Source organism: Kogia breviceps, chromosome 9, assembly GCF_026419965.1.
Source record: "Kogia breviceps isolate mKogBre1 chromosome 9, mKogBre1 haplotype 1, whole genome shotgun sequence".
NCBI classification, from domain to species: domain Eukaryota; kingdom Metazoa; phylum Chordata; class Mammalia; order Artiodactyla; family Physeteridae; genus Kogia; species Kogia breviceps.
In genome coordinates this window covers 37,648,855-37,672,661 of record NC_081318.1, presented here as the reverse complement: position 1 = coordinate 37,672,661, position 23,807 = coordinate 37,648,855, and the positions used below count along the sequence as shown (strand labels likewise).

The window sequence follows — 23,807 nt, the reverse complement described above, 5'->3', positions numbered from 1 at the left end:
AGCAATTTATTATATTGGATGAGGTTTTAATCAGAATTCTTGCTAAACTCCAGCTGTCATGAAAGACAGATGCTTTGTACATTAGAATGAACTAGGGCTTGGTGAATAATTATTAAAAGTTCCAGTTTAATTACAGTATCAGAGGAAAATGGCGTTGTTCAGGACTTAGGACAAAGAATGTATTTTATCATCCACCACTACTGCAAGAAATCTGTGTACCCCTTCTTGGCTTTTCCTTTCAATATAATTTTCTTAAAAGCTTCAAGAATGATTTTGAATCAGGCAAGTTGAAATCTATCAGTCACTAGTAATACTTTTCAAACCTATATGTTAATGTATCCACTGCCCTAAATTTATGATCATAAAATGAATTACAGAATGTTGTATTTGGCTATCAGTACTAAAGCATTACTATTTAGTTTTAGGTGATACTTGGGTGTAAATATAAGTAAAAGCGTATTTTGTGATAGAAAAATGTATTGCTAAATTGTTTTTGCACTTATGAGAGAACTGCAAACATTTCCCAAGCACAATGAACTGGTTCTTCCTTCAAAAAGAAACACTTCATAAGTATAAAAGGTTTGAAAATGACTACGATCCATAGAAAACTGTAGAGGAAACAAGTGCTAGAATTAAAATCCTAAAGCACTAGAACCTTCTTATGTATCCTCTCCGGTCATTTCATACAGTGGATGAATACTTGGCACAAGCACTTCATCTTATGGTAGTGATCACATTCTTTCCTTAGTAAGACAGCCTCAAAGTCTCCTTACAATATTATTTCTCTATCCTCCATACAAATCCTAATCACATAATTTACTAAAACGACTTGCTTCTGTGATATTCTAATAAGAAACATTAAGGAAGAAATTAATAATGCTGAATGAGCAATAAGTATCGAAGAATTAAATCAATTGTTGAAGAACAGATGTAAACGAGGTTAATCTTCCCAATGGCAAATCAACCAAGGATATCTCGCTTCGGAAAGCACTGTGCACAGACACGACAATCACACCACTATTGTGTATTTTCCTCTCCCACTCTTGACCCTATTTAAAATCATTATCTTGCAGCCCCAGTTTAAAAATTATTAGGCATGAAAAGAGTGGAATTTGTTATAGAACGCTTGCGACCTGCCCTAATCAGAGATTGATACAAGGAGATATGTCTAATCATCAACATAACAAGATCCATTTGCCAGTTAAGCAATTATCCTTTATTTCACACTCCACAAAGACAAAGCACTCCTGTGAGACCCAAGCTGTCTTTGTGGCTCTCAGCTGCTTAGCACTGACACCAAATCCCCGGAACAGAATCCACTTGAGATAAACATGTTACTCACATACTGTTGAAGAGCTCACGGTATGTTTCATCACCTTTGCCTTCTGACATCAGGCTGTCCAGTTTGTCAATGAGCTTGGCTTCCACCTGAAACAGACCCAAATGTTACTCTCTTTCCTCCCTTTCACAAGTAGGATTTTCTAGGCATATTGAAACACATTTATTTCTGCCCAGGAAAAAGCCACAGTAAATTTTGTGAAAGCAACATTATCAGCTGTGGTTAACAGGAGACACCCCCTTGGAATTCTAGGGGGCCAATTCAGATGCAGGAACATACTTCAAACTCCCGGTAGGGTAGCATGTGCTGTCGCCAAAGACTTCTATTTGTTGATTCAAACACAAGTGCCTGCAGCCCAGCTTAAATGTTTGAATTCTTTATTTAGGAGCTGTAAAAACTGGCAAGTCTCATTTTTTTCAAAAAATCATGATATATATAAGAACATCAGCAAACTACCATATCCACAAACATTCATTTAAATCTTTGATGTGTTTTGTATCTATTTTCTTTCTCAAAACAGCTCGAGGTTGCACTAAATCTTTGCTAAAGTTGAGAATTTGTCCTAACCATGTACAGATGGTAGATCCATAGACATATTCTAAGTCAGCAATAGGCAGCATGAGAGAGAAAGGACATATTTCCTGAAAACTGTAGTCAAAACATTTATATTCTCAAGAACATAAATCCTTTAGGACTTCAGTATCAGGAAGGCAGAAATAAATATCCCTCATCTGTCAGAGGCAATAGAGGAGACAGAAAATGAAGAATTTCTGCCTGGCCAGAGAGTTGAACAACTAGGGGTAGGGAGGGATATTTGACGTTGTCAAGGAACTAAACACAATTATTCCCTTTGAATCAAATTTCAATAAGGGGATAAAGAGAAAAGGGAAGAAAAGTGGGTCTTCCCCAATACAATTTTTAAACAGCCTTTCATTCATGTATTAGCTTTCTTGAAAATAAATGCAGAGATTGATACAGATGAAATGCCATGCTTTTGGCAACAGGAGGGTCCTATGTATGCATTCAGCTTGCTTGTACAGTTGACAATCATTTCTAAGACTTGAGAAGGCCTTCATCTGGAGAAGCAAGAAGGATCCTTCACACAGGAGAGTGCACATAGGTGAGTGCAATGACTGTGTGAAGAGATAGTAGGTCTGCTGTCTCCAATAGGAGTGACTTGGCATGGCAAAAGCAGTTGATTTCTGCTATGAGAACTGGTTTTGGAATAAGAACGTCTGTCTTTCCAAAACTGGAGCAGAGCTATTAGATCCTATGTCAAAGAGAAATGTTAGGCTTATCTCCTCAGAATTTCCTTTACAACAATTTCTACTGCCTTTCCCTTTAAATTAATTCTCAATGCTTCAAGCAAAGAGCAATAAAACATACTGTGCATCAAATGTTCAAAGCTAAGCCATTCACCAAACACAATGTGCAGACAACTGAGAGGTCAATGATTTTAAGAATCATTAACCTGATTCCTCTGTGTTGTGTCCAGCTGGGAGCAAATAAAGTCTCTGCCAGTTCTTAAACACTGACCTAGGAAATCACAGGACTTTTTAGCTGAAAGGGAATGAAATGTTTTTTTAGGGCTTCTCGGAGACCCAGTGAAACACAGTACCAGAGAGGTGTCCGAGGCTACACAGCTTGGGAGTAGGCAGCCCAGGCTGAGATCTGGTTCGGTGCTCATTCCGCAACTCGGAGTTGAATGCAGTGGCTCAGAGATGCTCAGAGAGAACTGACACTCTTCCAACTGCTCCGAGGAGCGCATCCGCCCACCTGTTTAAAATTGCCACTTCGCCTCTGCTCCCAGTCCATCATATCGTGAAAAATAGGAATCATGACGTTCCGGAGATCTGGCTGGGGTATCAAGGTCACTTCCAGGAAGGGGCCAATCAGGGCAGGGATGAAATGAAGCTTGTGTTCTCCTAAATTGAATATAATATTTATGTGTCAGTACATTTAGTCTGAATAAGATTTCAGAAAATCAATATTATACAGTTTGTTTAAAACTGTCATCACAAGAATACAGTCAATTACAGTTGTCTCCTCAAGCAAGAAAATATTCCCCTAAACAGATATATAAACAGTAAATTTCCATATGTTAATATTTCTTCATTATTTTTAATTAAAAAACTAGGGATTTACCCTTTTCACAGTTTAACAAAAGCCACAAGATACAATTAAACATTACATAAATCATTGGGAATTAGTTATGTATACTATTGTACATTCACACATTAAAATTCTTATGCAGTCATTAAAAATGAGGTTGAAGACGAATAACACAGATGAAGTTTTTCAATATAATTAACTGAAAAAGCAAGGCCGTATACAGTATGCACAGGTACATCTTTCATTTAAAATGAAAAAATATATAATAGTCTAGAAGATTATATCCCCTAATACTAACCACAGTGGTTATCTCTGGATGATGATATTACTGGTGATTTTTATATATGAAAAAAGGTGGTTCCTATCTGTATTATACAATTTTCTTGCTTTTTTATATAATAAACATACAGCCTAAAGAAACATTTAAATGTTGGCGCAAACAAAAAATAGAACAATTTTCTGAAAAGACTACAATGTGATAATAGTGAGCTCAAAATGCTGTTTAGCAAGTGCTCAAAGGTATGGTATCGATAATTCAGAGGAAAGGAAGGTGGAGGGTGGGCTGGATGTGGATGATTTTGTCTAGCATATGAGTGTTGAGCTCAGTCCATTATCCTAGTTATCCATGTTAAATCTCAGAATTTCTGTTTTTATAATAATAAAACTGCATGCTATGGAAAATGTACCATGTACATTTCATGTATGTACATTACATGTATGACGTTTCATATCATGGATGAAAGCATATGATACTGAAAGCATCCACTGAAAACCCAAAGAATGAGCTCAGAAGCTGAGCAGAAGAGAGCTGGCTTCATGAAAGAGCATCATTTCTTTCTTCTTCTTTTCTACCTTTGATCTTTTGTAGTAAGTGTTGAATACATACACACAATCACACTGTTCAGAGTTATTTGCCAATTTCAGAGTTATATATCTTCACGTTAATTATCATTTTCTCTATTTTGTTTTTGTCCTAGAAGGCATTAAGGCGGTCACAGACTTGGACATACATAAATCCAGGGTGCAAACATACAGTTTACATTTATATTGACTTTAGAGGGGTTGTAAAAGGAAGGAGAATATGAAGGAAAGAATCTGGAAAGAGGAGAAAAATGAGGGATGAGGGTCAGAGATGGGCAAACCCAAGTGGGTGTTTGTGAAGTTGTTGTGTTTTGTGACTGGAAGTGCGCTGGGATATTTCAGACGTCTTCAGAATGTGCCCTGCATCTCTTTTTCTCAATATGGGATGACAATAGGACACAATTGGCAGGCCCCTCTCTATCTGAAAGTCCCTTTACTTTACATCACTGCAGTCACATGGTCCTTTCCTCTTTTTCTGATGTTGCATCAAAAGTAACTTCATTGTTTCTTATCATCTCTAAGTCACTTATATACAACCATTACATGTGAGGAAGAAGCTGGCTTGTAATTCTTCTTGCTTTCTTACCTTTTTTTGACTCAGGCAATATTTTATCTTTCCCAAGGGACTACCTAGTTTTCCTCATCAGAGCAAGAACACTTCCTTCTTATTCATCAAAAGATATAAAAAATAAATAAAATAAAATAAACAGATTTAGAAAAAAAAGAAACTTCCTTAAGCCTACCTTTGTATATTTTCCTCCAAAAGAATCAATACTTTCAAGACCAACAAACTCACTGTGGCAGAATATACAGAAACATCAATTCATAGGTCTTCTCCCTGTATCTCCCCCATCCTCCCAACACACACATTTCAAGCAGGTAACTAGCAGCCAGCATTTGCAATTCCTTTCCATAGTTATTTTTGTCAGGGCAGAAAGCAGAAGCAACCTGAACTCAATTACTCTTACTGTCAATTGGAAAAGCCTAAACCCACTCACTGCTTATTCAAGATGTCCTGGCAAATGAGGGGAAGAAAGAGAAAAAGGGAAGGAGATTCCTGCAGAGATGAAGGCTAGCAAGTCCTGAGATTAACGAGCCTTACACCTGTTTTGTGACTCTGCCCCAGGAGATGGCTGCAGGGCTTCAAAGTCTAGCCACAGATGCTGTTCTCCCACAGAACCACAGACTGAAGGGACTCTGTACTCAGGACAAGGGCCATCTTGGCATGTGACTAATAATGAGGAGGACCTCCCTGCTGCTTTGACACTGTGTAAGACACCAAGCTTTTGCATACCTTTTGGGTGTGCATGGGGAAAGGGGGATGAGAGAAGCAGGAAATACAAAATAAAATGAAAATTCCTGCCAGCCCGGATGGTCCTCCTACACCTGCAACGGTGGAATGAGATTCAGAGCCATTACATTACGGATCTTTGTTTTTAATCTTTCCTGAGTCTGGCATCCTTTGACCTCTCTAACAAAGAACATCATTAGCATGCACTTATTTTATTTACCACTATTTCACTGAGTATTCTTGAATCTCTTTTTTAAAAGTGCCTTCCATTTATAGACATTTTACAATGTGATTTTCTTCTTTTAAAAAGTTTTTACTATGAAAAATCTCAAATGTACACAAAATTACAAAGATTAGTAAAATAAATCCCCACATACCCATCATCTAGCTTCAATAGTTATCAACATATTTTTGCTAATCTTGTTTCACCTATCAACCCAACTATTTTTTTCCCTGGGAAATTTTAAACCAAGTCAGAGACATCATAACATTCTACTTGTACAAACATCAGTAAGCATCTTTAACAGGTAGGTCATTTTATAAATATAGAATCACAGTGCCTTTATCACACCTTCAAAAAAGGCAAACAGTAATTCCTCAAATTAATCTAAAACCAGCCTATATTAAGATTTAACTGATTGTCTTAAAACATGTCATTTACAGTTGGCTTGTTTCAATCATAATGCAAACAAAATGCACAAGCTCTATTTTGTAGCCTGATTTTCTAGGACAGTAGAGAAGCCATACCCACATTTATATCATTGTGCAGGAATGTATAATGCTAGCCTTCTTTACTGAAAACAGTTTGGGAACAAAGAATCTGTGCAACCCGTACAAGCCTTCCACCATAGAAAATTTTACTCTTATCCAATCCACAACGCAAAATCTTGAGCTATGTATAGCAATGGTAAAATAAACTTCATTTAGATTATTTCTTTTTAAATCACAGATTTAGTATACTTTTCCCATCTCTAATTGTCAGCCACATGGTCTTGTTTTGAAGTATTTAGGGCACCTGCTACTTGGGCTGTTATATATTTATTCACACAGAGCAGCCTGTTAGGGAAGTATTGATTTTTCTACAGCAGTTACAAGACACTGTGTTTGCAAATGTGGAAGAGAAGCCCACTTTATATTTAGTAAGAATGTTAGTTCAACTAAAAATAGAAAGAAAAAACTTAACCTTGCAGCATGATGAATGGCAAAGGTGGGACACAGCAGTAAAGAATAACCTCTTTCTTTGTAGACTATCCTTGCAAGTATAGGTACAAACATATAAATTTGGGGGAGAAAATTCATGCCTTCCCCCCTCTCGTTTTTTATTGAGGTAACAGTGGTTTACAACATTATATGAATTTTGGGTGTACAACATTATATTTTGACTTCTGTATATGCTAGAGCATGCTCACCACCAGAAGTTTAGTTTGCATTCATCACCATACAGTTGACTCCCTTTACCCATTTCACCCTCCCCCACCTCTCTTCCCCTCTGGTAACCATTAATTCATTCTCTGTATCTATGTGTTTGTTTTTGTTTCATTTTGTTTGTTCATTTATTTACTTTTAATATTCTGTGTTAATGAAATGATATGGTATTCGTCATGGTCTGACTTATTTCCCTTAGCATAATACCCTCAAGGTTGTCACAAATGCAAGATTTCACCTGTCTTATGACTGAGTAGTATTCCATTGTATGTACACACAGCATCTTCTTGATCCATTCATCTGTTGATGGACACTTAGGTTGTTTCCATATCTTGGCTATTGTAAATAATGCTGTAATGAACATAGGGGTGTATATATCTTCTCAGATTAGTGGGTTTTTTTGTTTTTTTGGGTATTCTTTGGATAAATACCCAGAAGTAGCATTGCTAGGTTATATGGTAGATCTAATCTTAATTTTTTGAGCAATCTCCATACTATTTTCCATAGTGGCTGCACCAATTTACGTTCCCACCAACAGTACATGAGCGTTCCCTTTCCTTTGCATCCTGTCCAGCATTGCTATTTGTCTTTTTTTTTTTTTTTTTTTTTTTTTGCAGTACGCGGGCCTCTCACCATTGGGACCTCTCCCGTTGCGGAGCACAGGCTCCAGACGCACAGGCTCAGTAGCCATGGCTCATGGGCCTAGCCGCTCCACGGCATGTGGGATCTTCCCGGACCGGTGCACGAACCCGTATCCCCTGCATCGGCAGGCAGACTCTCAACTACTGCACCACCAGGGAAGCCCTATTTGTCTTTTTGATGACAGCCATTCTAATGGGAGTAAGGTGATAGCTCATTGTGGTTTTGATAGGAATTTCCCCAATAATTAGTGATGATGAACATCTTTTCATGTGCCTGTTGGCCATCTATATATCTTCCTTGAGAAAAATGTCTATTCAGATCCTCTGCCCATTTTCTAATTGTTTTTTGTTGTTGTTCAGTTGTATGAGTTATTTATATATTCGGACATTAACCCGTTATTGGATGTATGACTTGCAAATATCTTCTCCCATTTGGTAGGTTGTCTTTTTGTTCTGTTGATTGTTTCTTTTGCTGTGCAGACACTTTTTAGTTTTATGTAGTCCCATTTGTTTATTTTTGCTTTTGTTTCCCTTGCCTAAGTAGACATATCCAGGAAAATATTGCTAAGACTGATGTCAAAGAGTGTACTGTCTATGTTTTTTTCTCAGAATTCTATCGTTTCAGGTCTTACATTCAAGTTTTTAATCCATTTTTAGTTAATTTTTGTGTATGGTATAAGATGGTGGTCTAGTTTCATTCTTTTGCTGTCCAGTTTACCCAGCACCATTTATTAAAGAGACTGTAGTTTCTCCATTTATGTTCTTTGCTCTTTTATAGTAAATTAATTGTCCATATATGTGTGGGTTTACGTCTGGGCTCTCAGTCCTGTTCCATTGATCTGTGTTTCTGTTTTTATGCCAATACCTTGCTGTTTTGATTACTATAGCTTTCTAGTTTAATTTGAAATCAGGGAGTGTGCTACCTCCAGCTTTGTTCTTTTTTCTTAGGATTATTTTGGCTATTCAGGGTCTTTTGTGGTTCCATACAAATTTTAGGATTGTTTGTTCTATTTCTGTGAAAAATGTCATTGGTATTTTGATAGAGATTGCATTGAATCTGTAGATTGCTTTAGGTAATATGGACATCTTAACAATGTTGATTCTTCCATGAGCATGGGATAATTTTCCATTTCTTTGTGCCACCTTCAATTTCTTTCAACAATGTCTTACTGTTTTCAGTGTACACATCTTTCACCTCTGGTTAAATTTATTCCTAGGTATTTTATCCTCCACTCCCCTCCCACTGCAACAGAATAGTTTTTAGTCCTTCAACTAATAAATTGAAAATATTGAGGAATAACACATCTAAGAAAAGGTGTTCACTTATCACTATTTGTTTTACTCTTCAAAAATAAATCATTTTATCAAAACCAGAATGAGATACCACCTCACAGCCATTAGGGAGGCTACTATAAAAAAAACAAAACAAAACAAGATGAGAACAAACAAAAAAACCAGGACATAAGTGCTGGCAAGGATGTGGAGAAACTGGAACCCTGTGCCCTGTTAGTAGGAATGGAAAATGGTGCAGTTGTTATGGAAAACAATATGGTGATTCCTCAAAACTTAAAAACAGAATTACCATATGAACCACTGCTCACAGGTAAATGTAGGAGCTATAATGATCAGATTTGAAAATCCTAAAGCTTTATGTTTTGTCTATACATTTCTGTATGCAAACTTGCATGTATAGTACAATATTTATATTATATATCGATGATATGTGAACTCTTGATATACATGTTGTATCAAAAAAAAAAAAGCTTTATGTTTAAAAGTAGACTAGTCCCTAAATTATGTATGCCCCCTTTTTCCTTGTCCTCAGCAGCAGAATGTAAAAACTAACTTATTTCTAGCATATGGAAGAGTTTCCACACTTCTGAGGTAAACACCAATGACCAAAATCTGATTTCCATATATTGTCCAGTAAAATTTGTGTTTCTAAATTAGACCAACTGGAAAGTTTCAAGTAACTGTGTATTTAGTGACTCTGGGCATTTCCTCTACTCAATTTATTTTCCAAAACTTAGTGCTTTTTGTATCTACTAAAAACTATTGAGGATTTTAAATTATGAAATCATAACAGTTTACTTGCTTTACGAAAACATGGTGAATATGACTTTATCAAGCTTTTTACTGCTCCACACAAACTAGACAAAAAGTTTAAAATATCAGATTTAAAAACTAAGCTTTTAACAGGCATGGACCGTTTTTTCTTATATCTCTCAAAATAACTTGCACATGGCCAGTGCTTTATGAATTATGTTAAATTGAATCTATCGGCCTGTCCCATTAAAAATGAAAAACTATAATTATCTGAATAAATTTTCCTTTAGCATTCAAAATACTCAATATGACATATTTATAGGTAAACCAAATTATAACTAATGTATTTTGATATTCTAAAGTAACAAGCTGACTTAAGCTCTACAAGGGTGTCAAAATACCCTGAATACTTGATTTTTATTATCATATTTATAAAAAATATATGTTGGAAAGAGGTTTTAACATTTCCAAACATTCTCCAATTCCAGTTGTTGTATAGTAGCAATGACCTTTAAAATTCACCTGATGTTTTGGAAGTCTCAGACTGCAACTCTAGGGAAATAATGTAGAAACCAAGGAATGAAGTGAAAATGCACACTCACCCTATCCTTGAACTATGTCATCCTGGGAATCTGTACTTGAGTATAATAAGTCTTTTCTAATACAGTGCTAGAGCTAGCCTTTAGGGCTGGAAAAACAAAGAAAGGGGAGAGCGTTGTCTAAAGCAGTGCCTTTTAATCTTTTAATCTTTAGCCAAGTGCATAAGAATCACCTGTAGAACTTGTAAAAACTCAGACTGTTCTGCCCATCTCAGAGATTCTCAGAGATTCTATTCCAGTGGGTCTGGGGAGGAGTTAGAGAGTTTGCATTTCTTACAAACTTCCAGGTGATGCTGTCTACTGAGTATCACTGTTCTAAGAGCACTGACCTCATAACGTGTTACAGGGACCAGTATGCTCCAGAGATTTTTCACATTCTCTAGATTTCTGAGGAAAACTAAGACATAACATAAAACCCAGAGGGGTAGAAATATTTTTGTTAAAGACAAAATAGAGAAGAGTTCATGAAGTATACAACGACATCTTTAGTGAGACAAAAGGTGCCAGCTTTATTCAGCAAGCCATGGGTCATGGGCCTAAGGGAACAGGTATGCCGCTTGAAGAAAGATTTATTCGGAAATAACCATACATGGCAATGTTGAGATTTATCTAGAAGAGGTTAACCTGCCATGTTTTCTAACATTATGTTAACTTAAACGAATCTGTCCTGGTCTTATCATTTGAGCTCCAACAAGAGCCTAAACCACAACAGCATTTCAATGCAGCATTCTTTGGAAAACACTTTGCTAAATTAATGCCAAATGCAGTAGGGACATTCCAAGGGTCTTGATCTGTGTTTGAAAAACAAACACACAAAGAATCAATGAAACATGAAGACTGAGAGGAGTGTTCTTCGAATAAGACAAACTGATGTTATTTTTGAGCTGAATCTAAAGACACCTCATGGGCTTCTTCTGGCTGGTTTTAGACAGTCGGAGGTTACTTTCAAGATGCTAACTCGCTTTTTTTTTCCTGAAATTATCAGCAAGCATTGAACACTGGGCTCAGTTATATATAACAAGGCTTCCTCAAATTGCCTTGTATATATTGTACATTTGAGGGATAACCTGGTCAAAAATCACTCTGTAACATGAATTGAAGTAAAATTATAATGGTTCTATTTTCACTTACAGAAAACAAATCCTGCCATCTCCAAGTTGTGCTTGGATGAGCCCAAGAGAAAAGATATAATACTTTCAGGTCATTATATATTCAATTCAAATAGGTCCATCACTTTAATAAATCATAAGGAGGAATTACAATGCAGTAACAGCAAATGAATACTATAAATTTGCATAGTTAACATACCAAATTAAATAAGTTATGACTTTAAAGAAACCCTATGCCAATGAGATTTTAAAACAATTTATCTTCTACATATTATTCTTTTCTACACAACCAATTTGCTAGATAATATGCTCTATCTGCTGTGACAGATTAACACAATTGGATCTAATTGTTTCTTAGCAACTGTAGATGCTTTAAAATCCTTTGGCTATACTCTTCATGATATAGGTCATTGGTTTTTAACATTCGAAGAGTACAGATGCTCAAGTCAATATTTCATAAAGTTTATTCTAAATTTACTGTCATTCAGAGCATCAATTCAGAGCTCTAGAAATTTTGAGTTGCTACAATTCCAAACTCTGGAAGGTTAGCTCATTGCTAGAACAGCATGTATTATTGGAACAATGTTAGATTATAAAATTTGTCATTCAGTAATAATGAAACACACAAAAGAAAGGTGATTTTTCAGACAGACACCAATTTACAGAATTAATTGTAACTTTATTCAATGCCAAAGTGTCAATTACTCTCTATAGATTTCTCTATTGATTTAGACATTTGGTTTCAAATGCTGTCATTGGTAAATTGTCCTTCTTCATTTGTTCACTTAAAAGGACAGTGATAAGCTAAAAATCGAGGTGCTTTTTTTTTCATCACTCACCTAGGTTCTGCCACATGCTGAAAATTTCACAACCCATGGTTACCCGCATGTCACCATACCTGAAATAGAACAAAAATCAAACCTGTTAAAAAGACTCCACAACAAAGAAGTTATCTGTGTCTCTTTAGGACACAATCTTTCATTCTGAATTAAAAGGAAATATGTTTTTAATTGAAGATGTTTAATGCAGGTGACTTTTCATTGAGGTATAACTGATATAATGTCATATTGGTTTTAGGTGTATAATGTAACAATTTGAATATCTGTATATATTGCAAAATGGTCACCACAGTAAGTCCAGTTCATATGCATCACCGTAACTAGTTACAAGTTTTTCTTCTTTTGATGAAAACTTTCAAGATTCACTCTCCTAGCTACTTTCAAATATGTAATACAGTATTATTAACTATAGTCACCATGCTGTATCCACGCTGTACCCACCATGCTGTACCCACCATCCCCATGACTTATTCATTTTATAACTGGAACTTTGTACAATGTACATGTCTTGATGCCTCTAATTCAAATCCTCACATAAATCCTTTAGTAAAACAGATTTGACTCATAATTTTTCGCTCCTATGGTAATTTTGAATCCTGAAAGATTGAGGACAAAAATGTTTAAATAAGTTCAAAATAGTGAAATTTCCAGAAAGGATTGCTTGTTGTCCTCTTGGTCAATGCCTCTCCACTATGATTTCTAGTTATGGAGATCTGATTTATGAATCACTTGAACTAAAATCCTCTTTAAAAAGCACCACATTTTGTTTGCCTCATATTCTTACCCGATTATACACTGGTACTTACTTTTCTAACACCTTTTTCTTTTTGGAAGGTGTAAACATCTCTAACTGCAGACACAACTGGTTTATAAAAATGACTGCAAGGTAAAAGTAGGAATCCCAGATCTAAAACGAGAATGAGATATTTAAATACTATGGGGTTACAAAAATATTTACAGGTGAAGTGACATGATATCTTGGATTTGCTTCAAAAGTGGTAAGTGAATGGGGGGTATAGCTGCAATAAGATTGGCCATGAGTTGGTAATAGTTGAAGCTGGGTATGGGTACATGAGGGATTCATCATACTATACTCTTTACTTTTATATATGTGTAAAATTTTCTATAACAAAGAAGTAAACTAACTAAATAAATACTATCTATTTTTGTTTTGCTTCAATGTTGTATCCCAAGTTTCGTGAGCTCTCTGGTACATGCTAAATGGCAGATGTTTTGTTTCTCTTATAACATGTCTGAGTGTCTCCAAGGAGGCTGAGGTATAAGTTGGATTACTTTATTCCTGTGTGATTTCATTTTTGAAACCCCTTTTCATGTAGAACTGAAAAAAAAAGATACGTACACACTTTTGGATATGCTAATTGCTTTAAATTCAGAGAGTATATAAACATTCCCTACCAAGGCAAATCTTCTAAGTTCTCTTATACCAAAAACAGCATCAGAAAGAGATCAGAATAAAATTCCCCAAAATAAAACTAACCAAAAACGTGGAGGACATCATGGAAGGAAACTAATTGTCTACTGACACCATGTAAAATTAAAGATAAATAGGAGAAACATTATAAAGAGTTAATATCTTTTATACATAAAGAACTCTCACAAATAAAAAAGAATATCACACTCCAAGCAAAATAATGAACAAAAATCAAGAAGATATTCTTTATAAAATATGAATTTTAGTCAATAATTATTCAATACTAACAACTAGTTAATAACTAATAAATAATTATTAACATAACTAGTAAGAAATGTAAATTAAAGCAAAAAAATTGTTCCCTTTATCAAATTGCCCCCCAAAATTGTCTCTTCTAGTGTTGGCGTACATATAGGCAGTCAAATATAATTGGTACAGTCTTTAACAATATTTTCACTTACAAATATTTATCCAAAGAAATAACTAGGAATATATGCCAACTTTTATTTTGTAAGAATACACATAAAAGAGTAATTTATAAGAATAAAACAGTAGAAACAACTTGAATATTAAAAAGTAGCACTGTGATTATGAAATTTTGATACTTTGATTATTGTAAAGTATAAAGACATATTATGGAACCATTAAAATTTCACTGGTTTCTATTGTACTTTTTGTACTTCCTAGTTACCTGATAAGGACATTTTATTAAATGTTTAATATAAAAGAGGCTATTTTTAAAAGAATAAGAAACAAAGATGTAAAAAACATAAAACACCACTAAGAAGGGAAACCAGGATAGGCACTGCCCATTTTTATTTATCTTTTCCCATTTTAAAAATGGTGTATGGAGAATTCTTAGAGACCCAGGCATATCACATTACATTGCAGACTTACACAGAGATGTGTCTTAAAGAATCTTACTAATCTTTCATTTTTTATTTCTTTTTACTAATTCATTCTAAAAAATGGGAAGGAGAAGTAAAGGAACTAAAGGGTTTACTTTGTAAATACATTCTTCATATAAACTCTATTTTAAAAGATGTCTTAAAAAAACATTATTTTCTAAGTTCTTTTTGTCATGCATGCATGGGGATCAAAAAGAATAAGAATTAAAATTTACAGTAACAATAAAGAACTTTCTCTCCTCTTAAGCACTATGATTTCCACCAGGTTGATAAACATATTTATAGACCTAACTTGTTCAAAAATATAATGAAAAACTCTTCTAACATTGTTCATAATTGAAACTAATATGGCCCAAGATTAATTTGAGGTAGACAGAATAACTTTATTTCTCTACTACTGAGAAAGAAAATACTTGAGGTACTTTCCTGAGGGACAGTGTGAAACCTTTTAGCCCAAGTAGGACAGTCATCTAAATGGATACTCACCTTATAATCAAAGTTTTCATTTAAGAAGTTCTTACGAAGTGCATCTGACAGGTACAGAACTGTTGTAATAATAACGCTAGTGATAAAAGAGAATACATTTTAAGTTGGAAACATCATGTTAGTGAAAATCATTTATCAGGCAAGAATAAAGTAACTCAGACAGAAGAAAACCTTCAGTAAGCCTGTGGAACAATACTAGATAATTCATATTTGAAATAAAAAAGAGAACAGATGCCCAGGAAAAAAAAGAAGGAAAAGAAATCCATCACTGAAATGATATGCAGAAAAATCTATGAATTCATATGACTCAGAATTATATTAATATCTTCATGTTTTATAATTTGTAAATTTCCAAAGCAAAAATGATTTAATAAACCTATAATATTCTATATTTTATTAACATGGAAGAAAGTCAGACTTTAAAAAAATACAGAAAAAGAGATGGAGCCCAAAGATGAAATGGATAGGATAAAACGACAGACCATATTGAGTATTTATTAGATATCTTCTCCTGCTCTCTCCCGTTTAAGGTGTTAGGGGGCATGTAAGAGCTATGGAAGTCAGATTCCTTCTCTCATGGTGACAAGATTGCCACTAAAGAAGCCATTACAGACTGTGAAATTGTCTATAACCCAGTACTAAGCTATGTGAAACTGACAGTGAGTGTTACAGCAATTTAGAGAATGGGGCATCTCTGAGCTGGAGAAATTAGGGAAAGCCTGTCAGGGGGGCATATATAGTCATATGTATTTTGTTAGGGAGATTAAAAAAGGAAGATTTGGTGAGTATTCTTGGTTAACTCTTGAGTTACTCAATTTGTTCAAAATCTGTTCCTTTTTACAGCTACAAGAGTATATATTCAGAATTGAATGTATTTCCAATTGGTTCATTTAATGTTAGATATAGCATTATATTGAAACAAGATAGGTCACTCCCCAAACCACCCAAAACCAAGCACCAACATATAAATGATTGATATTTAAAACCTCTTTGGCCTTTTTTAAGATGCATGCATAAGGAAATGCTTGTGATGTGATGAGACCCCAGCTCTCAATATGGGATTTGTAACTGAAGGATATAGCTGTCTGACCCTTTAGGTAAAACAACATGAAACAAAACAAAACACCCCCACCAACCTCACACCTTGGCTGTCCTACTGGTAAAATATAGATGAGAAGAGTACTTACTAATTACAAGAATATTTATAGTCTTCGAAGAACTTAAATGTTCATTATTGTAATCTGCTGGAAAACTCACTATTTTTTTTTTGCGGTACGCAGGCATCTCACTGTTGTAGCCTCTCCTTTTGCGGAGCAAAGGCTCCGGACGCGCAGGCTCAGCGGCCATGGCTCACGGGCCCAGCCGCTCCGCGGCATGTGGGATCTTCCTGGACCGGGGCATGAACCTGTGTCCCCTACATCGGCAGGCGGACTCTCAACCACTGCGCCACCAGGGAAGCCCGGAAAACTCACTATTATAGTCTCCTTGTGGGGCAGGAGAGGATTAACGAGGCTAAGGAGTTGGATGGTTGAATGTGGAAGCTCAAGGTAAGAAGAGGAAAGAGAAGAAAATCACCATTTTCATGGGCACTTGCTCTACCATGAGCAAGCACTGTGTTACAAACATGTGCCTTTTATATGTCATTTACATCTTTCAGTGAATCATCCTATGAAAATCAAGTATAAGTAAAGCCTATGAGATTGAGAAGTCCTGTGGTTTCTTCTCCCCCCTCAAATGGCAGATATCAAGTGAATTTCCTATCAGAGACAAATCACCTGCAAGTAACAGGTATGTAAAGTGGCAATTGTCCAGACACTGGTGAAATCAATAATGGTAACTGATTAAGTTTCCCCAGTAGTTAATTCAAATCTTACTATATGAAACTAAAGCTTACTTGTCAGAAAATGAAATGCCATCAGGCAAGGAAGGGACTCTTTGCCCAGCATCTAGTAGATTGTGGGGCTTCTAAGTTTATTTATTTTTTTTAAATTAAAAAAAAAATTTATTTCATATTGGAGCCTAGTTGATTAAAAATGTTGTGTTAGCTTCTAAGTTTAAAAAAGAAAAATTTGCATCCTTAACAAATGTTCTGCTTTGACATCCAATGGAGAAACACACACAGTTCCACTAAACCTGAGTTTTACATCAAAAACTACCTTCTGGCCCACAACTCTGGCTTGGATTGTTGTTCAGAAACAATAACCTCTAGTGTTCGTGAAACATGACATATCTGGGATTTGGGTTATTAGGCCCAATGCTCCGGAAAGGAGCCACCAAACTCAATCTTCCAAGTGAGAGAGATTATTCCATGGCAAAGATTACTCACTTGTTATTTATATGCTGGGTCCCAAACACACACACAAAATCCACGGTTTCTTGAACTGTGCTTGCTGGTAAACAATATGGAGCCTCTCTGGCTTTATGAAGGACCTGTGAGTCTCAAGCTGGCCGCTCACTGGAATCACTGGGGAGCTTTAAAAACACAGATGTCAGGATCACACCCCCAGAGATTTAATAACTGGACTAGGGTGCGACCTGGACATCAAGATTGGTAAAGCTCCCCGAAGAGTCTATGTACACCTCAAACTGAGAAACACTGCTCTAGACTTTTAAAAGTTAGACAAACTTTCATGGGTACCTGGTAATCTAGTTAAGATGCAGATTATGATTCAGCAGGCCTGGGATAGGGCCTGAGGTTCTGCATTCCTAACAATCTCCAGGAGATGTTGATGCTGTTGATTCACAATCCACCCTTTGAAGAGCAAGGCTCTAGAGAGGTAGGTCTGAGTCAGAAGCACATTCCAAACAACACTGCTTCACATTCTCCTGCCTTCTAGAATTTTAGGCCGAGGGCTACTGTGGTTCTTTAATGGGTCTTGCATCCTTGCTCTGGATTGAACACCTCACCCTCTTATCTTCTCAAGGCTGCTTTATCATCAGGCACAAGAGATACAGGACACAGGGCCTTTTCAGGGCCTCTGGAAAATACTGAGCCCCGAAAAAGTGTTATGGAATCAAAAACTAAAACTGCAAAATAAAAACTAAAAAAAGGTTCATAACATGTCCACAGAATGCAACATTATCATTTTCATTAATTGTCTAATTTAATATTCATGCAATTTCTTTTATATTGAAAAAATTAGAGGTTACTTTTTATAACTTAACAAGACTTCCTAAGTATACAGAAGTGCTGAGAAATCACAGGTAATTGGAATTAAATGATTTACTCCATAGGCCAATAATTTAAAAAGCAAACTGTAGAAACTGCTTTTCATTTTGGCATGTGGCATGTGGGTCTATTTAATGTTTGATATGATGAAGGGTAAGACCTCCAAAAATAAGACTTCTCAGGGCTAGAAAGATCTGAAAATGACTCTACTTCAATTGCTTTTCATTTATGCTCATAACATTCAGCCCAAGTCACAGAGGCAGCTCCCAAAGCTTTTTGTGTCTCAGCACTAAGACAGTTTCCTGGCACACAGGTCTCCAAGCCAACTAAAGGCGTATATATATTATTACTCCTTCACTGTAGTGGATACCTGTAGTGTTTGAGGATTTTTCTTTACTTGTTCTAATTTATCGAAAACCGTGTGGCTCCTTTGGTTTTATTCTTTTACTCATGACTCAGTTTATGAATATGGGAACATTTTAAATCTCAGCGCTCCAACTCAATAGCTAAGAAAGCCTTTGCAATCTTTTTCTACAAACGGTCAAAATACTGATGTCTGCTATAGAAATGCAGGCATAAGGATCACTTTTGACAACGCTAATCTATGGCACAGCATGATAAGTGTACATATAAAAGAGAAACTGGCGCACAAGAAATCAAAGCTCTTTCTTCAAGTTTTCCAGTTGCCACTTCATTCCTGGCATTTAAAGTATTTTTTAAGCAACACTATCCCTCCTATAGAAACCTCATCTCCTATAAACTGTCCTTTTGAAAACTACTCCAACCTGATAATCTGCTGAAGCAAAAGCCCATCTCCATAAATTATAAATGGATTGAGAGAAGCACCTTTTGGATAAACTGGGCATCAACAAGGCTGATGTTTGTGCGCTGAAAAACTATGGAGATCTAAATTTGGAGTATGACAACTTCCCTACAACCTGGCAGGTTAAGAAGGCAGAAGAAATCACCACAAAGACATTTAGGGCAGATAAAAATCCTGGACAGCCATCAGGGAAACTGATCTGAGCTAGTGGTCCTCAAATGTCAGTACATGAGCAGCACCTGAAAGATACATAAGACTTTAGGGCCTCACCAGCGCCTATGGCTTGGTGAGATCACACCGGGGCCCAGCCAGGTGATTCTGATGCACGTGACAGTTCATTCTGAGGTCTGGTGTTACAGATGGAAGAGAAGACAAACAAGGGTTGGGACTTGGAGAGCAATGACATTTGGGGAATTTGTCCTTGTTAAACACTGCATCACCAAGGGCCTAGCCCAGTGTTTGCTGAAGGCCTATAGCCTCAAACCTGTATTTAAATCTATGCTTTGTGATCATTACTTGCTGTACTAGATAATTCTAAAATGTAAAGCTTGTAGAACTTTTTATACTTTTCTATAGATATTTTGAAGAAGAGATTGAAATTGAGACAGGCAAAGCTGATGGAGAAAGGCACTCCAAGTGGAGGGCACAGAATCCTCCAAAATGGGGAAGAAGGAAAAGGATCAGTAATTTTGCTTTCAGTGAAGGAAGCATGTAGTGCGGGTGAGGTAAAAAGAATGAATAAGAATTGAAATGGAAGAATTTTTAAAAATTCCTTGACCTCCTCCTCCGGGCAGTATTGGCAAAAAAAAAATCACTCATGTAACAAAAGCCTCAGTTTTTCTGACCTATTAGGCTTAAACCCTAATGTATTCTTGCCTTTCCTCATGTGTTCATTCTCTCTACCAGCTCCTCACAACTCACCAGGAGATGCAGTCTGCAGGCAATTCTCGTGTAAATATTTGCTATAACTATCGAAGTTTTTGGTACGTTCATCTCAGTAATATATAGTTTTGATAAAAATCACTATCTTTCCCCCTGGACAGAAAAAGCGTTTAAAGATAATTACCCTAATAGAAAAACACCACCATCAACAAAAAACAATGGGTGTTCAACAGATCAGCTACTCTAACATAAAACTTTTCATGGTCAGTATCACATACTCTGTCTTCCTTCCTGTTACTATGGATAAAGTATCAACGCTCCTAGCTAAGGCCAAGCTTCCTTGTGTGCAATAGATCGGTGCTACTCTGAATGTGGTGAGCTTCCTTCATTGAGAAGTCTCAGCACAAAAAACAACGTCAGCTGAACTAAACTGCATGCTTACGCAGTTGATTTAGTTTCCAGTGCAGGTCGATGGTGGACAGGTGCCACCCCCTTAGGAAAGCTGACAGACAGGCACAATGAGAAATACTTTACTTGATCTCCTCCCTACTTGCCTACCCAAGGACACTGTTCCTTCTCTTGGGCCTGATTTCTTCAGCACCATCAATATTTCTCTTTTCTGTGCCCTTCCTATCAGTAAACCAACATGCATAATATTCCATATTTAGAAATGAATCCGAGTCCTCATATCTCCTTCCAGAAATAGCCCCATTTCTCTGCTCCCTTTTACAGCAAAATCTTCTAAAGAGCTGATAACTATTGCTTTCACTTTCTCAATTCCCATCTGTTCGCAAATTCACTCTAATAAGACTTTCATCTCCACCACTCCATGAAACAGAACTTGTCAAGGTCACCAATATCTACATCGCACTGCCAAATCCCAGGGATAACTGTCAGTCCTCATCCTCCAACCTCCCAGCAGCTCTTGATACTCCTTCCTTCATGAAATATTTTCCTCATACAGTATTATACCCTTCTGGTTCTCATCTTACATCACAGGCTACTCCTTTTCAGTCTCTGTTGCTGGTTGCTTCTCAACATCCTGACCTTTGAATGGTTGTCATGTTCTAGGGCCCAGGCTTAAGCAGTCTTCTCTTTTCAATCTATACTTTCTTCTAGGGTACTCTCATTCAGTTTGATGGCTTCAAATACTATCCAATGCTAATGACCCTCAAATGTATGTCTCTAGGCTTGACTTCTTCTCTGAGCTCCATACAAGAATGTCCAGCTTCTCCTACATCTCCACCTGGGTATCTAAGAGCATCTCAAACTTCTGTTCAATACAGGATTCCTCACCTCTCCCACTCCTAATGCTACTCCTCTCTCAGTATCTTCCATCTAAGTGAAAGGTACCACCATTTGTCCTGTTCAGGCCAAAATTCTAAGGGCCATCTTCAAGTTTTTTTCGCTCTTGCCCACAGCCAGTCATCTGTAAGTCTTATCATCTCTGTCTTCAAAATCGATCTTCTCACTACCTTCATTGCAATTCACCTATTCAAGCCATCATCATCTCTTACCTGGACTGCTGTATTAAGCTCCTAACTGGTCCTTTCTGGTTTCTTTCTTGTCTCTCTACCCCCTAACATCTGAACCCTGTCTTCTTCCAACCTCATTTTTACTGGTTTCTTCCCTCCTCACATTTCTGCCACACAGTCTTTCAGCTCCTTGAATGTGCCATCTTCACTCTGACCACAGGGCCTTTGTATATGCTATTCCTGCTGATAAGAACAGTCTTCCTTGGCTATCTGCCTGTTAACTCCTGCTTTAGATTTCAGCTCAAGTTTCACTCCTTCCAAAAGACTCCTCCTATCCTGGTCCAGAACAAAGTTCCTTTCATAACCCCTCTCATAGAACTGTGCTTTTTATCTCTATGACATTTAATTTTACATGTTAGGCACTGAAAAATATGTATTGAATGAATGGGTCAGTGAATTAATGGATGACCTTCCCTAAGAATCTTTGATTCAATAAATCACTTATTTGCTACACAGATCTCATTTGAACGCTAAACTGGTGAAGGCAGTAATCAGCTAAACAATTCAGTGTTTGGTGGGAAAAAAACACACACAAAAAAGTGTATGTTTGAAGCCAAATGCACACAAGATAAACAAAATAAGGGCCTGAAATTTCAACTGCAGGGCCAGGGAGTTTTTACTCTTCTCTGTAAGTAAGTCTGTTACAAGATTTATCTCCTTGAAAATATGTATAAAGCTGTAACTTTATTTTTGTACTGTATTTTGCAATGTGTATGGAAGGGGGTGGAGAGAAGCTTGTCTCAAAGTGTCCTGTATTTTTGGTACTTAATTTTCATCTCCCTTATGTTCTCTTTCTCAGATTGAGCAGTTGTCCTCATCCAACCAAGAAATTACAGTGGACAGGCACAATAGAGCTTTGCAAGCAGGCAGAAGTCAAGTTTCTTATCCTTGTGAAATTTAGCCTGGACGCACTTACTACGTTACACAATGTGAGACATTCAGGTAGAAATAAACAAACGACCATACTAATCGCCAGGTGTCTGTAGTCACAGCTTTTGGCAGGACTTCACATAAAGCAGAGAAGCTGCAGGATTTGGGACAGCACAGTTGACGGAAGAAAGTTAAGGGCATTTAACTGACTTGAAAACATAGGAAGAAAGGACCAGCACATAAAATAACATATTTTGCAGGATGAGCTATTCAGTTGAGTTCAGCGTAGGGCAATGGTGACTTCTCGGCCAGTTACTATCAATTTGACACGTATTAAGCAAACAAGTGGGTAGTGAAAGTGGGAGTTCAGGTTGAAATGCCTCTTTGAGGGGCCCTTATCAAATATTTATCTAAGAAAGTTAGTATCATGGAAGAAAAGGTGGTCAACTTCAGGGACCTAGGTCTAGCTTCTGCAACTTGCTTCTATACAGTTTAACAAAGTAAAACCTTTTTCTTTCTGGTGTGTGCTCTTTAACATATTTAAAATATCTTTAACATCTTTCAGAAATTTATTTTTCTACCAATATTATTGAGGTTAATATTTTTTACAGATAAGGCACAAATAGCTAAAGGCTTATCTCTGAACTACATTGCATTTATAGCACAAGAAAGATCCCACAGGCTTTCATAATTTGAATGGGAAATGGCTATGGCAGTTAAATGAGGAGAGGAGAGGGAAACTGAACAGCAAAGAGCAGGTGGTCTGTTTCAACTTGGCAAGAGCTTCACCAGGCCCTGGGGTCCTATCTGTGAATTAGGTTGGATCTGCCACAGCCCATCGTCGCCAGTGGAAAAGTAGTGCCAGATTCCTATCAGCACTGACTTGGGTGGCAATGGAATGATGTTATTCCATCCAGCAAACGCTTATGGCCTTTTTTCTTGGGTTTGCTATGGGACTAATCTTCTGTTTAAATGCATTACACAGAGCTCATCTCTAACAAAATCATGTTCCTATTTGGTTAACGTTATCGATGAAAATCTTGAACATCATATGTTTACTTAAAAACAGAATCTAGACTTCCAAGTCTTCTACCCACTCATATGCCCATAAAGTCTTCCTAAATGGAGTAGAGATTTTAAGGTGGGGCAGAGCGAGATGGCACTTCATATCAAAAGCCACATGGTTGCCATGGTTTTCAGAAGCTCAAGCACCGCCTTTGTACAAAAGGAACAAAATGTTAAATTTACTTTCAGTTTGAATTTCTGCCACTGAAAATTCTTTTTTTTTTTAATAACAGCTGCTGTTTTTTTTTCAATTTAATTAATTAATTTATTGGCTACGTTGGGTCTTTGTTGCTGCGCGTGGGCTTTCTCTAGTTGCAGTGAGGGGGGCTACTCTTCATTGCAGTGTGCAGGCTTCTCATTGTGGTGGCTTCTCTT

The 23,807-nt window shown here is 36.7% G+C and overlaps 1 protein-coding gene across 4 annotated transcripts in view; it reads right to left on the bottom strand.

The window, feature by feature from the left end:
- Positions 1-23,807, bottom strand: part of DOCK4 (dedicator of cytokinesis 4) — a 484,849-nt gene that overhangs the window by 59,205 nt on the left and 401,837 nt on the right. For all 4 annotated transcript variants that reach the window (XM_067042314.1, XM_059074580.2, XM_067042316.1 and 1 more), the window contains 5 exons: positions 15,089-15,164; positions 13,069-13,169; positions 12,263-12,321; positions 3,116-3,264; positions 1,343-1,428 (listed from right to left, as the gene is read on the bottom strand). In XM_067042314.1, coding sequence (XP_066898415.1) covers positions 1,343-1,428; positions 3,116-3,264; positions 12,263-12,321; positions 13,069-13,169; positions 15,089-15,164 — 471 coding nt within the window. The remainder of the gene's footprint in view (positions 1-1,342; positions 1,429-3,115; positions 3,265-12,262; positions 12,322-13,068; positions 13,170-15,088; positions 15,165-23,807) is intronic.